At 38.5% G+C, this 17,036-nt stretch overlaps 1 protein-coding gene across 1 annotated transcript in view; it reads left to right on the top strand.

The window, feature by feature from the left end:
* Window positions 1–12,079, top strand: part of CYYR1 (cysteine and tyrosine rich 1) — a 121,628-nt gene extending 109,549 nt beyond the window's left edge. Inside the window, exon 4 of the mRNA XM_006157708.3 lies at window positions 10,508–12,079. Coding sequence (XP_006157770.2) covers window positions 10,508–10,641 — 134 coding nt within the window. The 3' untranslated portion in view covers window positions 10,642–12,079. The remainder of the gene's footprint in view (window positions 1–10,507) is intronic.
* The last annotated feature ends 4,957 nt before the right edge of the window (window positions 12,080–17,036 follow it).

Genomic DNA, 17,036 nt, shown 5'->3' with positions numbered 1-17,036 from the left:
ACTGTCTTCAACATAATGTGCTTGATTACTTCTCATTTCCTTCTCAAAGTCACTAATTAAGCTTTTACTTAAAGGATCAGGAAACAACATATAATAGTATTGAATGCTTTTCAAAGTCTTTCATCTGTGGAAAACAAAATGCCTTTTCCCACATTAATTGATTAACCCTGTGACAATTGAGATAACAGCCCAACTTATTGTACAGCCTAGAGGCCAGATAAATGAAGAGAACATAATTTAGTGATGGTTGTCTCATCCCGTGGTTAAAGTGCTCAGTGGGGAACATTGCAGGACATGCCACTGCTCTGCACTAGGGAGAGGAAGATGCTGATCGGCCAGCTGCCACACCTGATCTTTGATGGACAATGACCTTCCAAAATTAAGGTTTTCATTTCGCCATGTTGGCTTGGATGAAGAGGTCCTCTTTAGCTACATCTATCTTTAAAATCATCAGTGTGAAGACGAAAATTGTTTGTCGAGCTTCCCAGAACTTCAGAGTAAATAAAGGACATGATCATGTTTTAAAGGAGGTTTAGGTGATACACATCTGAAAAAAAATAATAATAATATTGCAGGACCCAGGTGTTGAGGTGCTGCGTTCTGCAGGCTGGGACCACCTGGGAAGCCTGAGTGCAATTCCTGGTCCAGTCTTACAGCCTGGACTGAGTGGCACGTTTCTCCAGTCGCAGCAGCTCAGGGAAAGTGAGGCAGGAGGGTCAGAACAGTGGACACAGTGAGAGCTCATTTATAAATAAATTAAATAGTAAGACTATAAAATAAAGGCTTGGCAAAGATATAAAAAGGCTAGTAAAAGGAAACCAAATGTCATCAAGAAAATTATGATTTGAAGTCCATTATAGAGTCCCTGAAAAAAGAAAGCTAGATAGAAAGAATAAACAAGGAGAACGGACAGGGGTCTTCCAAACAGAAGGATGCTGCAGGACAAAGGTATTATAGAAAAGAGTTATGGAACAGGGAAAAAATCATCATTTTAAAGCCATTGTAAAAAAAGATTTGAACAAAATTCATCAACTGACACTAAACCTAGGGGACAACATTGCTGAAGAGCAGGATATTTGCAGTTCAAATGTCTATCAAATGTCTTGTGGTTGATAAGGGGAAACGTAGTAATTTCATGGTTAGAGAACTCAGACAACATCTTGCTCAGGTTATCAAAATTAATAGCACCAGAGGACAGATGACTAGTACATACCTTTGAGTGTATTACTCTGAGGAGTAATACATGTACGTAGTGTTCTGTTTAGGAGTTCACAGCTTGAATTCTAGCATGAGAAAATTCTGCAAAGCCAAGTTGAGAAACATTCTATATAACACTGGTCAGTAGTCAGTCTTTAAATTCTCTTGGAACCCTACTCTTCCATTTCTCCATACTTTTGGGATTTGGGGCACACTTTCACACACACCTCAAGTGTTCTTTTTTTTTTTCCTTTTTTCTTTTTTTTTAAGGTTTTTGCCACAGGGCATGTGCATTTACGAGAGAGAGAGAGAGAGAGAGAGAGAGGAAAAAGTGAGAAATCACCCCCCAGAGGGGGCCATGGTGCAAGCTCTTCTCTGTTTCCTTGGGATTTCGGCACTCACACAACGTGCCAGGCATAATTTTCAAGTTGTTAGGTCCGGGACTCAAACCACCATTGATGGGAATCCAGCACCCTAACCACTACACCACCTGCTAGCCCTCCATGTGTTTATTTATTTATTTATTTATTTTGGGAGCGATTTTCACTATAGGGCGCATGCGCTCGCCAGACAGACAGAGAAACAGAAACCGAGAAATCACCCTCCAGGAGGGATGGCCACGCTTCAATCCCCTCTCCTCCATTCTCCTCTCAGGATCTTGGGCACGCACGCACACGTGCCCGGTGTGAGTTTTAAGCCACCGGGTCCGGGACGCGAACCACGGTCGACTACGTGGGAATCTAGCGACATAGCCATTACACTAACTGCTGGTCCCCACCCTCCATGTGTTTTTCAACCTACCAGATCCAGGACTGGAACCACAATGTCGACCCTGAGGGGTGCAACAGCCTTAATCATCATGGTGCAGGCTGACCCCACTATATAATTGGGTCATCGGCAAAGTTTTGATGCATTTTTGCATAAAATGGTCAAAAAATACTTTCCTATGACTTTTCCAATGACTCTGTGTGTATATATATATATATATATTTAATATGTATAAATTATATATATATACATATATATACATATATGAGGACAAATACATGTAAGTTTGTTTTAATCTCTTAGAAATGCCTTATTAATGGATCAGTACTCTCTTCACATCAGTAGGTAAACAAATGAGAGCTAACTTATTAGTATATGGACGGAACATGGGAAAAATTTGAATATTTGGTAAACCTTAGATACTACAAACCTGTACTCGTACTAAATAAAACTGCTATATTTGTACCTAATATGACAAAAACTCCATCTCACTTGTAACTTCTGTGTGGAGCACAATTCATACTGCAGAGTTTTCTGTAATAATGTCATGACTGTGACAAGGCCTTTACCTAGAAGCTCCAGCTCATACTGGAGGAAAACCAAATGGATGCAATGGATGTGATAGTCTTTACCCAGGCAACTTTTTCAGTACAAGTCAAAGACTTCAAGTATAAAGTGAGAACGCCCTCTTGATGTCATGTTAGCTATACTCATAGAACTAATGCTGCAAACAAATTCTATGAATGCATCATATGATGATTACAGCTAGCATGTGCTAAAATTGAGGAATTTTTTTATAAAACAGAAAAACCAGAATGAAAACAAAGTCAAGAGTTTTTTTGTTGTTGTTGTTGTTTGTTTTTTTCACACTGAGAAATCCAGATTGTGGCATCTTGGATTTTGCTAGTGCATTGTTAGGAAATACCCAGGTAGAAATTGATGAATATAGAACACAAGTTTATTGAAAACCAGTGTCCTTGAATATGAGGAAGAATTAGTTCCAACATATGGCGGAGGCGCTAGAATCAGAGACAGCTCATTAATTAAAACCGAGCACAGAGGCACAGAGGCAGGGAGCTGTGAGTCCGGTGGTCACAGCACAATGAGGTTCTCTTCTGCTTGTGCCTTTTTTCTCTTCTTCTGAGGATCAAGAGGTTTGATGAAGTGTTTGAAGCTAAGGAGAAAGAAGAAAACATAAGACAGTAATCTCAGAAAATATAAAATGCCTAAAGAACTTCCACTTTCGAGTAATGATAAGGGCCACCACACTTGAGAAAATGGTCATTTACTTAAAATGAGCTCATTCAGCATGATTGTGCATTTTTCTCTAAGCACATGAAACTCCTGGATGCAAAATTGAGATAGCGAAAATGGTGAATGTCATCTTCACTTCCGCCAGGCAAAGGGAGAGAAAAAGATAAGAACATTGACAATAGATGCATAGGAGTAGTTTTGGTGATGGACCATAAATCTAAGCTGAATAAAGAAGGTTATGAAGAATGGAAAGAGATGGTATCAACTTAGTCTCTTTCTTTTTTTGATTGCCAGAGGGCATGTGTGCTTGCCAGAGAGAGACAAAGAGAGGGAGAAAGATGCCCCCTCATAGGGCATGGCCATGCCATAATCCCCTCTCCTCCATCTCCCCATCTTGTCAGGATTTAGGGTATGTACCTGGCTTGTTTTGTAACCTGTCAGGGTCAGGATTTAAACTGCAGCTGGCCACATAAGACATAGCTCCCTTAACTACTAGGCTACAGGGATGGGCCAGTTTAACATTTTTTTTTCCCCTGTAGGGTACGTGTGCTTGCAAGAGAGACAGAGAGACAGAAAGTGAGAAATTACCCCCCAGGGGTGATGGCCACGCCAAAATCCCTTCTCCTCCATCCTCCTTTTGGGATCTTGGACATGTATGTACATGCACCTGGCATGAGTTTAAGCCACCGGGTCTGAGACTCAAACCGAGGTTGACTACATGGAGTTCAATGACATAGCCATTATGCCAACTGCTGGTCCCAACATTTTTGTCTTAATTGACATTGGTAAGTTGGAAATTCAGATGAGGTCCAAGATGTGATAGAACAGGTATTGTAAAAAAATAAAGGCTGTGGTCACATTTGCAAAATAGTGGCATTATTGCTAATGAAAATGTTCACAATTAGTTTAAAGATAAGAAAAATAATACTGAAGGCAAAAAGTCAAGGGATTGAGAAGTAGGATTCCCTGGATGTTGAAATCACTTAGAATAATAACAGCAGTTATGGTGTCAAGAAATACCATGAGCCAGATGCTAAGTATTCATTGAATAAGGGCTTGGCACAGGGAATGCCATAGAAATGAACAAAGAGGAGTAAAAAGGAGTATAATTTGTTGGCATATGTGTTACAGAAGGTCTCTGGTTTTTAAGAGGGAATATAGATAATGGTTTGGAAAATGGTTATGAAAATCAAGATTATCCTGAGCACCTCTTCCTAGCCCTGTAGGTTATAGGATGTGGAAGAAAAAGAACTCCATTTTTTTTTGTGATTTTCTTTTTGGCTTTTTGGTGTTTTGTTTTGAATTTTTCTTCTTTTTATATTCTTTTTAATTTTTTGCCAGAAGCTGTGTGTACTCACCAGAGAGAAAGAAAAAGAGCGAAAAAGACACACCACACACACACCATAGAGGGTGGTCGGACCCAGTTCATTCTCTATCTCTCCCTTTGTTGGGGATTTTGGACACACACACACACACACACACACACAGAGAGAGAGAGAGATGGTGTGTTTCTTAAGCCATCAGGCCTAGGATTCAAACCATGCTGTAAGTCATGTGGAGGCCAGCCACCTTAACTACCTGCCACCTGCTGACCCAAACAGCTCTAATTTGATAGATCTACAGAGGAAGCCATCTTCTCATGAAAAACTGGGTGAATTAGAGTAAGAAGATGAAGTGGATGGATAATATCTTTCACATTTTTCTCTCCTCTCAAAAACCTCAGTCTTTCTTACTCTCATAAATGATTATTCAACAGATCTCATTTCTTTGAGAACATAGACACAATCAAAAGAGACCCTCCTTTTGTGCTGAGCTAGAGCAACATAGTAAAGGAAAGGAGAGAGTGAAGACACATGAGGTTTTCTTACGACAGAACTCCACGCAACACGGTGAAAGTGGGTGGGTAAAGTTTGCAAAGTCAGTTAGATTACTTGCACAATGCCTTCTAGGATTAAAGGTCTACAATGAAGGATGTTCAGGGAGCTCCTCTTTCCCGTGGTGACAGAGGATGGGAAACTTAACAAGACTCTTTGGAACAAGAGGTTCTAGATATATTAGCATGTTAGAGGAGAAATGTCAGTATTGTGTTTGCATAGCTGGGAGTGGGTGATGAAGGCCTGGTCAGAAGTTTTGTGGGCTTTCATTTAAATCCTTTGACCCAGCTGCAGTGGCTCAGCCAGGAAGGCACTGCTGCATGATTGCTGAGCTGCATAGGAGGCCTAAGTTTGGTTCCCAACACAACCTAAAGAGGCTGTGCGCAGGGGTGCATGCCAGCAGTCCTTGCTGGCTGGGAGGCTGGGACAGGGGGACGGTGACATGGTGAGAACTTGTCAAAACATAACTCTTTCTTTCTCTCTCTCTCTTTTTTTCTCTGACTTTATGCCTCCCACTTCACTCCCTCAGTCTCTCTTTCCTACCCATTCATTCTCTCATTTAAAATAAAAACAAAACAAAACTCTCTACTTGGGGTAAGGGTCAGATGAATTGTGAGTAGTGAGTAGTGTTTAGGGTAGAGTGAAGGAGGTTTGTTCCTAGTAATAATATTAGAAATTGCCTTTAAAAATAAGTCATGAGATTTACCAGTTATACCAGATCTTAAAAATTTCTTAAAATCAGTAATAATTAAAATGAGATATTTCTGGTATAGAAATATAAGCCTCGGTTATTAAAAAAGATCAAGTAGATTAGAATTTTATGCATTCTAAAGGAAACATAACAAAACAATGTTAAAATGAGAACTATTTAACAGGTTGCATTTAGACAATTTGGCTTAATCAAAATTAAAAACTTGGAAAAGACCTTTGATGCAAAAATATGCCAAATTAGGTAACAGATCTAAAGAAGCATCTAATACATGAATTTGAATGAATAAATTCAAAAATGAAATGATTATATATCAAAATATGGAAAAGAAAGCTGGCAAACAACACAGAAGTGTTTTAAAAAGATGAAGAAGAATGTATTTTGTTATATACAATTTTTAAATCTCATGCCAATAAAGTAAAAACTGATTAATAAAATAAGCAATTTTGACAGTTATTCTTAGAAGGAATGATATATAGCTTTGTATGCTTATTTATATCTGAATTGTGATCTTAATTATATCTTAGTTCTAATTAAAATCCCAGTTTTTAAGAAGTCTGGAATATAAAAATGTACCCAATATGAATTACAAATAGTAGACAACATATAGAATAATGTCACTCAGCCATTACTAAAGACGTGATAAAGAGCTAAACATTCTTACTTAATAATTTACCAAAATATTAACAGTGTGTCTGTTACCTTGCTCGTTCCCTTACAAAATGAAACAATTGTTTTCTTTTTTTCTATTTTTAATTGACATAAAATAATTGTACATATTTGTGGAGTGTGATACAACTTTTGCCGTATACAAATACAATGTATAATGATCAAATTGAGATAATTAGCATACTCATAACCTCAAACATTCATCATTAATTTGTGTTGGGAATATTCAAAAACTTTTATTAGCTGTTTTGAAATATACGGTGAGGGGCTAGTTAGTGACCTGGTGGTTAAGGTGACTGGATCCCATGAGGCCAACTTCACAGTTTGAATCCCAGATCTGGTGGTTTGAAAAAAAAAGATGTGTGTGTGTGTGTGTGTGTGTGCCCAAATTCCTGAGAAGAGAATGGAGAAGAGAGGATTGCAATATGGCCGTCTACCCTAAGGGGATGCTTTCTCACTTTCCTTCTCTCTCTAACTGTCTCTCTCTGGCAAGTGGCAAGCTCGTACCCCCCTATAGCAAACTAAAAAAAGATAGAAAAAGAAGGAAAAAGAAAAAGATACAGTAAATTATTGCTGACTATAGTTACCCTCCTCTGCTAAAGAATACTAGAACTTGTTCCTCTTATCTAATTGTATTTTGTATCCAATAACCAATATCTCCCTCTCTTCTACCCCGCTTCCCAGCCTCTAGTAATCACATTCTACTCTCCGCTTCTATGAGGTCATTTTTAGTTTCCACGTGTAAGTGAGAATCCATTGTGTGTGTGTGTGTGTGTGTGTGTACACATGTGTGTGCGTTTTCTTGATCTAATCATCTGTAAAGAAAGCTTAGGTTGATCCCATACTTTGGCTACTGCGAACAGGGCCACAGTAGTCATGGGAATGCAGATATCCCTGTAATACACTGACTTCAGTTCCATGAATAGGTGCTTAGTAGTGAGACTGCTAGATCGCATGGAAGTCCTATTTTTAATGAATTCTTGAAAATAGTTTCACGATGTGCTCTAAGCTATAAAATTTACATTACTTGAGCACGTTAGTGAATTTCTGATATTCTATACTGAAGAAATAATTTAAAATAATGATTAAAAATCTATGTATATGAAGATATACATCACTTCATTATTTATAGCAATAAAAAATTAACCTGAAAATAAATGAATGGTCAATGGAATAATATGCAGCTATTCATAATAAAGTTTATAAAGGATTTGTAGCTAGCCAGTGGGTGGCATAGTGGTTAAGGTGCTAGATCCCACATGGCTGACTCCACAGTTTGAGTCCCGGACATAGCAGTTTGTGCATGTGTGCCAAAAATTTCAAAAGGAGAATGGAGAAAGGATTGCAGCATGGCCATCTCTTTTGAGAGTGATTTCTCACTTTCTCTCTCTTTTTGACTCTGTCTCTCTCCTGCAAGTGCACATGCTCTGTTGAAAAAAATGCGGCTTAAAAAGAATATGAAAATTGGTATGTTATAATACAAAATGAAAAGATATATACCATGTTACATGACTGCAAGGATATAAATACACATAAATGACTGAAAGATAGTATACAAAGATATTACTTGCTAAATTGAGGTGACAAAATTGTGAATCATGTTCTTCTATTTCTAAATTTTCTAAAATAGTATAGAATAGCTTCAATAGCATCATGCATCTTCTATCGCATTAGCTGTAGAAATATTGGCCTGAATGGGTGGCAGCATTAAATTTCTCCTCTGAATTTCATAGCATCCATAAACGTTTTCAAATTGTATACAGTTCTCTCAGACGCTGAGGATAAATGGCATATTTACTCTACTTAAATCAGAGAATTGGAATATCGGTTATGAAAGATTTTCAAAGGCACCGTATCTCTAACTGCAGCCACACATCTTGTAAAGATTATTCGACCTGTAGAAAAAGAACAGAACTTCTTAGGATTAATCAGGATTCTAAAATTGATGCTTTAAAGTTAATTTGATGGAAACTTAACTGCAAGAAAGAAAGGTAAAACAGTGCACACAATTATGTAAGCATTTCAGAGTGTCTTCTGGTGGATGATATTATAAAAGATGTGCCATGTTTATCGTATAATGGATAGTCCTCAAAATACCATTCTCCAACATTGTATTATCACTTTATCAAAATCCAAAGGTTAGATGAATGAAAGAACACTTTCATGTCTCAGATTTTCATGTTCAACATACAGCTGCATAAACCATGGGGATTCTTGATGAAATGTCCTCCAGCAGTTTTTATGCAGATGGCAGAATATAAATGCTTTGTTACGGACGTATAAACACATGCTTTGGCTTCGTGACAGAGAGTGATGTGGAGCCAATCTGCAGAATCAGCCTGTGTGTGTTTCTCAAGTGGGAGGCAGGGGAAAGATTCCACATAAAAACATAGAGCCACAAGCTTCTAAGAAACAGTTCAATTGGTATCCAGCTGGAGCTTTCTACTTTACATGGATGCTGAAGTGTTTCCTTTCTTGGCTTGGACGAAGTGTATTATAAATCACTTTGCTTCAGTCCTCCTGGATATAATGAAGCCAGGGAGTGGGTGTAAATGCAGAGGGAATGAGTGTTTAGGCTCTACAAGAATTACTCCATTTTGTTGTAGAAAACAGCATGGAGTAGCCCAGCCTACCAGGGTCTGAAGGAACATTGGAGAAGCTATATGCATCCTGGCTGGTTTTGTTTGTTTTAGGTTTTTGTTTTTGTTTTCCAATGGAAAAAGAGAATGAGAGAAAGAGAAAGCAACCTCAGTAGGGTTCCTTTATGCACAATTTCCTTTTCCAGGCCTTCAGGTCCACAGGGCACTTGATATGTTTTCAGGCTGACCTGGGGATCCAAAATAAAGCTGACCATGTGTCTCCCAGCACTGCAGGCCTGTATATTGCACCACCCATCTGGGCCATTGCTAATTTTTTTACAGAGCTATGTCATCTGATGAAAACCTCAGCCTTTTCAGCCCACTAGAGTCTTGCTTCCCCCCCCCAAAAAAAAACCATTATTTGCATTATTATGACACTAGCCTTGTGATAGAGGCTACATTCACAAAAAGCAATTTCCAAGTAAATCAGGATTCTGATGGTGCATCAGTTACTGCTGAATCATCAGATTCCTTGCTCAGATGTTGAGGAATGATTCAGTTCTTGAAGACATGGATGAATTTCAGTCCAAGAAATACCTCTTCCAACCTTGAAGATGGAATTGAGATCACTAAAAACTTGACTATATAGCTATCATCATAAAGTATAAATATGATTTTAAAACCCAGACATATGTTACAGTAAAAAAAATTAAATTTTTTTTCAAATAAGATTCACAAAATTAAATTCTTCGTCCCCATGTCCAAACCTGTTTTTCCTCCATTTATTTGCCTTCTTAATTCTGTAATGGCCCCATAACCCTCCAAGTTACAGAAGTCTCATAATGAGTACCCAGTACCTCAGTCTTTTCTTCCACCTTCTCTTCCCTTTTCACACATCCCCAGTCATTGCCCAAGCACTCAGCTGTTCAAGGGCTCTTACGTGTTTTCCCCGCTTCTGTCTGAGGCCCTTACAGTCCCTCGTATATGCCATTCCATGTATCAGCTACTCTTTGATCTCTATTCATACAGCTGAAAGGGTCACCTCAAAACATATTCACTAACACATTCAAAAACACCTCTGATAGCTCCACAGGCACATTTCTTCCCTGACATCAACACCCACCACGATGATGATACAACAGCGCCTCTCAACGTCATTGCCCTCCATCTTAACTCTCTCTTAAACAAAAGTGCCGTCCTGCTTCAGTGCTTTTGCTCAAACTTGCAAATTTCCCAAAAATATCTCCTCCAAGCCACCGATTCTGAACAGTTTGACCTCTGGCATCACATTTTAGAGCACCCGACCTTTCATACATATGTGTCCCCAACCTGATTTAAAAAAAAATTTCAGACGAAGATTATTATAATAGTCCTGTCACAAAGTTTCCAGCTCACTGGCTAAAACACAGTAGACACTGTTTGCTAAATGCCTGATGCTCGTCTCCTTTCTTTTTCAGTGGCACCTCCACCCTATAGTTACGACCACGAGATGGAACATTGTGCAGACCTGCCTCCTCCGTACTCCCCAACCCCACAGGTTTCAGCACAGCGTTCGCCACCCCCTCCTTACCCTGGAAATTCAAGGAAGTAATCCTTCTCTCACAACAGAATACGGACCAGTCCATGCTCTTGTCTGGAATAAAACGCCTCAGCTCAGAAACAGGCAGGAAAGGATTGTTCTGCAGAGTACTCTTTGGGGTGAGAGCAGCATGTCAGGTGGAATGTTCACACTGACAGGTGTAGGGTCCTGACCTGCTCAGAGCTGCCTTATCCAGAGTATCATTTGTTTCTAAAGGACCACATTTTAGGGAATTACTGATCCATGTAAGCACATTCAAAGAAGAGACATGAGATTCACAAAGCACGTCATAATTACATTTAAGGACTAGATGAAGGAATTTCAATACTGATCTTACAAAGGAAAAGACGTAAGTAAAACAGAATAGCCTGGCCTACATAAGGAACCAACCTTATGTAGCTTTACAAGTCAGAACTAGAATTATTCTTTCACTCATTGATAAATGCATATTGAGTGCCTGAGAACTCACTGTGTGCCTGGCATTGAGGCACTAGATGGATGTTACAGAAGGAAACTTGGCTTTCAGTAGAAGAGCAATTGGAGTTTTCTTACTAACTAGGTTGCATAGTGAAGCTCTCTGTTACAAGACTTCACACAGAACCTGGCTGACTATCTGATAGAGAAATGCTCTAGAGGGACTTCCAAATTAAATAGTAGATGGCTTGATCGGGCCTCAAAATTTCTACTCGTGTTTTCAGTAGATGGGAAGTGAACCTCTCTGTCTCCTAAAGTGAAAATAACAGGAATAGTTAAATCATGTTTCTAATTAGAGAGTAAGAGCAGGACCAAAGGACTTGACAGCTTTTTGAAGGAAGGAACTCTTCAATACTAGCCACCCAGAAATCATCTGCCTTTACTTAGTGAATCAGGACCAAAGTTAAATTTCCACAGGCAACAAATACTTCACTTCAGAGTAAAAGATGAGAAGTCACATATTTCTGAGAGATTTCAGGTTAGGGTGCAAACTCTCAGACTTTGACCATGAAGATAGATCAGAGGCTTACAAAAGAAGCCATGGAAAAAATAAAGCTCGGATTCCCTTCCATGGAATTTCATTCAAATGTAGCTTAGACAATTTTTTTTGTCTCTTAATAAAATTTTAATAATCTACTATCTTAAGAAATATATATAATTAATGAAAAAGATTAAGATACTGACATCAAATTGTTGCCTTATATCAAAATACAAAGTTTATGAATGAAGTGCCTACCTTTAGAAGTAAAGACATTGAATAAATATAATGTGCCATATTTTGCTGCCAGCGACTGTACCATTTATATTTTTATGTGTCCTTTTGTGTATTTAAAATGTATATATGGTCTGGCTTTGAAGCCTAATGATTAAGGGAACAGAATCCTCTATGTCCAGCCTCAGTTTAAATTCTGGCCCTGGTGGCCTGGAAAACATGCTAGGCATGTGTGTATGCATGTCCAAAATCCCAAAAGGAGAAATGGAGGAGAAGGAATTATAGCATGAATATGTCCCATTTTTTTTTCCTCCCTCTCTCTCTTTCTTTGGCAAGGGCACATGCCCCCTGGTCATTAAAAAAAAAATTATATATTGAGCATTGGGACCTGATGCTTGAAATTTTGTGTCACTTTACAATTAAATCTAAAATGTTGACTCCAATAACATCATAGTTCAGTGAAACCACAAAATGATATCAAGAATTCTGCTGAATAAAATAATAAAAAGAAATGCCTTAAGGTATAAATTACTGTATCTGAACTTGTATCAATAGTTAGGAAACTTAGTAGTTACAAGTAACATGTTTTATTTGCAAATTCCAACACCAGAATATATAATGGTCTCATTTCAGTAGAGTTTAAGTACCCATGAGGTCCAAGTCTGGATTCAGACTGGCCCATGGTGCTGTGGTTAAGTGCTGTGAGTTGACAGCTGGATCCCATACTGCTGACTACAATTCAAATACTGACCTGGTGACTTGAAAAACATGCTAGATGCATTTGTATGCATACCCCAAAGAACACCCTATTGGAGTGCACTTTCTCTCCCTCCCTCTCTGACTTGTACACATGCCCTCTGGCAATTAAAGAGAGAGAGAGAGAAATACTTTCTGTATTAGTTGTGAATGATTTGCTTGATCTGGGGGCATTGATGATTTTCTTAGTTATGAAGATGCAAAACCTTTAGCTGTTCTAGTCTATTCAAGTGAAGGCTCCCTGATTCAAGTGATGTGTTAGCACAATTTTAATAGTACATATGCTTTAATTTATTTCTTTTCTGCAAGTGTGATCAGACCCAATTACACTGCAGCTATGACACTCAAAGTGCCAGGGTTTCTGTAACTTTTGTGATTTTTGAGAATGTTGGTTGCAAATGTGCCATATATTTCTTAAGAAAAACGGAGAGAAAAGACCAGTGAAAATTTAATTCTCTTCATCTTAACCATCAATAAACATTTATTGTGTTCTTCCAATAGTCTGCATAGATTATTCACCTAGACACCATTGCAATGCACGCCATCTCTCTTCTTTGAGTTGTTTATGGTCTCACTTAAAGTATATCACAAGCCCATACACCTACAATAGATGAGTATTTGTGCTCTTTGTGTTTAGTGTCATAATAGAGTAAATGTGCACATTAGCAGTATAGACTTTTGGAGTTTGCTGATTGTTTTCATAGTAATGGTTCCTGGAGAAAAATAGTATGAGATGTGAAACTCTGAATTGTTATTTAAAAACTAACATATTTGCTGTGGCCAAAGTGTTTACAATAAGCAATAAAATGAGAGAACCCATTATAAACAAGGGTTCTATTTTAATTGTCTTGTGTCCGTCTCTTTCACCCTCCATTTCTGCTGACATAGTCCCCTCATTGTTCTGTGCAAGAAACACAGGACGGGAGCCAGAAAGACTTTGTTTTGAATCCTGTATCCTGCCTGTGTGACTCTGGCAGGCTGTTTCAACTCTCTGAGATTTAACTTTCTGATTTGGAAAATAGAAATATTATAATTGTCCTCATCAGGTTTTGCAAAAATTTAAGGAGTACATGCAAAATTCTAAATATAGTGTCTGGCACATAGAGAATGTCTACAAATATTAGTCAAAAATAAATTAACAAATGAACAATATAATAAGAATAGCCTCTAAAACTGTCCAACTCTGCTTGTTTAAATTTAAATCAGTTAAAGTTATACTTAAAATTTCAGTCTTCTGATTCTCATTCAAGTGTCGTATAGACTCATTGGGCTACTGACTACCTTACTGGGTAGCGCTACTCTAGAAAAATCCTCTGTGGAAAATGCAGTGAGATACCAGAAAAGCATTGAAAACAAACACATGTGCGCACACACACACTCAAATCTCCTTCTTCAAGAGAAACTGTGGTCTTTGTTGATTGCAATGTCCTTCACTAGTAAGTATGAAGAGGCAGCAAGACTGATTAGCCTGAGCCTCACCTCTCCAAGGAGAGGCTCACTTCTGCTCCTTCAAAGGCCTGGTGTGGGGAAGCTGTTGCTAGGGTCAATAATAGGAAAGAGACCTTAGGGGACCAGCAGATGGTATAATGGTTACATCACTGGACTCCCACTTAGTTGATGCAGTTCAAGTCCCAGACCTAGTGGCTTAAAACTCATGCTGGGAGCTTGTGTGTGTGTGCCCAAAATCCTGAAAAGAGAAGAGAAGAGAAGGGATTACAACGTGGCCATCCCCCCTGGTGGTGATTTCTCGCTTCCTATCTCTCTGTCACTCTGGCGAGCACACACACCCTATATATAGCAAAAGTCTCTCTTCAAAAGAGAAGAGACTTTGGACTTGGTTTTGGAGCTGGTGAAGAGCTACAGCCTATTTTCAGAGTCTAGTTGATTTTATAACGGCCTACTCATCTCTAAAAGTTACTCCAAGAGCATTCAGGACTACCCAGATCTTCCTACCATGCACCACTGCAGTGGCCTTTCTGTTTTCTCCTAATCATATTCCCACCATCAGATGAAAGCAGCACCTAGCACACATTTCCTATATGCCCAATGTGTCCATGGTCAGCCAAACCCACCTTGCCAAATTTTGGTTGTAACTGAAGTAGAATCTGGCACACTTCAGACTATATATTGAGCCTATCAAATAGTGGAGCTCTGGGTGTCATAATTTTAAAACAACCTAATACCAGCATATCGAATTCACATTATCTCCTCGGTAATTACCATGGAGGATTCTAAAGACTGTCAGATCCTCAGTCAGAACCTGCTTGAAATGTGCCATTCTTCTTTTTCTGCTTATGGGTCCAAACTGCACAGGATATGGCTAAACTCGTAAGCTCAGTACTCTTCTAGTGCCACCCCACTTTGCGGTGCCAGGAAAGTGAAGTGACATGCTAATTTGAAAAGATCCACAGGCAATTATGATTTTCACTTCCACCCCTGCCTCTAATGCAGATGAAAGAACCAGGACTTCAAAGTAAGAGAGACTTCGGTTTCTCAACTATCATATTCTAACTATATGTACTGAATCCAGTAACCAAATATGTGAATAACATCATACTTGCCAGATTGTTGCAATGATTATAAACTGTGTGTAGAATATCTGTCACACAGATCCTGTCTGGGTTGACTCAAACACAAATATATATACATATTCTTTCCAAATATATATACATACTCTCCAATATGTGTCCCACTCCCAAGTCTTACAACTTCTATAATGCAGTGTGTTAGTTATCCATGGCTGTATAACAAATTACCTCAAATTATTGAATAATTGAAGCAATAATTATTATCTTTGTTCCTATACATCAGGAATCTGATCATGTCTTACCTGGGTCCTTTGGCTCAGGGACTTTCCCTGGCTGATGTCATCTTAATGTGCTGCTGAGCAAAAATTTGCTTTAGAGCTCACTTCCATGCACAGTGGTTGACAGTGCCTTGAAGGCTTTGGGGCCAAGAACCTCATTAACTCACTGGCCATTGGCCAGAAGCCACCTTTAATTCTTTGCCATATGGGCCTCTCCATAAGATACCTTAAAATATGTCAACTTGCTTCCCCAGAGAAGGCAAGAAAGAAGAGCCAAAGAGAGTGCTTGCAAGAATGATAGCAAGGCAGGAGTTACTGATGTGTGGTGACTAATCTTGGAACAAATGTCCCATGACTTTGGTCATATTCTGTTCCTTAAAATCTGGACCCTAGGTTCAGTTCACACAAGGGGCTAACAACAAACTCATGGAAACCAAGAAGAGAGAACTTTTAAAAATCACCTTACTAGTCAGTATACCAGAGCAAAGATATTTTATCTCACTGTCCTTTAGTTCATTATTTGGAGTTAAAGCAGTATAGAAAATATCTTCTCTCTAGCAGAAATTTATCAACTCAACAGCTGAAATACGCCCAGGGCCATGCTTACCTATGATCAAATTCCTTTCACTGACCTGGCAAGAATAGAGTATAGCCAGTAACATTTAAGGGCTGTACTAACTGGGCAAGTGTTAAGTTTTAATAGCAGAAGGATATACACAGGGTTTAGGTTTCTCCTCAACTTCACTATGAGCTGTACCTGAAAGCACATCCCTTTTGGCAGGGATTGAAATATGCCACATACTACATACCTTTGTGGACAAGTCTTAATCCCAGTCCTAAACTTTGTTTGAACTTTGTTCCAAGATATTTAATTCTCATCAAGAATTTCAAAACAAGTTTCCAAATGGGTATTCAGTGTGTCAAGTTCCTTCCTAACCTACCTGAATGCCTTCACTAAACATGGAGAAATAGTCAATCCAAGGAAGTGATTGAGTATGCAGAAGCATGTGTTAGGAATGCCTTCTCTCTCTCCTCTCCTTTTTGTTTTAAGAGATCTTTGCCATAGGGCATTCTCACTCACTGTACAAAGAGGCAGAGATGGTGAGAGGGAAAGTGAGAAATCATCCTCTAGGGGAGATTGCCATGCTGCAATTCCTTCTCCATTCTCCTCCAGAGATCTTGGGCATGCATGCACAGACTTCTGTTGTGATATTCGAGCCACTGGGTCCAGGACCCAAACAACAGTTGGCCATGTGGGAGTCCAGTAACATAACCACTATGTCATCTGCTGGCCCGATGTGTTTACCTTTTCTTTATGTTAGGTAAATTATCTTTTTAAAATGTATTTGTTATTATATTTTTATGTTACATTTAATCACGTATATTTTTTTCTTCATTTTATTTTTAAATTTTTCCACAAACATTTACTTTACATATCAAAAAAATTTTGCTCATATTCCATAGTTCTTGACAGTTAATAAACAACTTTCAAAATTTCAAAATACTGAATTTTAATGACAATGTTCAAATACTTCTTATTATTTTGTATAATTTTGTTTGTGACTCTATAAAAATAGAGACAGTATGGTTTTAGACATTTCTCAAAAACATTTACATGTCAACTACTCATATTGTTGAAAAGCAGATGCCCAGCACAGA

This window comes from Tupaia chinensis, unplaced genomic scaffold (genome assembly GCF_000334495.1).
Source record: "Tupaia chinensis unplaced genomic scaffold, TupChi_1.0 Scaffold000557_1, whole genome shotgun sequence".
NCBI lineage: Eukaryota > Metazoa > Chordata > Mammalia > Scandentia > Tupaiidae > Tupaia > Tupaia belangeri.
The sequence above is the reverse complement of the archived record's forward strand: the minus strand, read 5'-3'. Positions and strand labels throughout refer to the sequence as shown.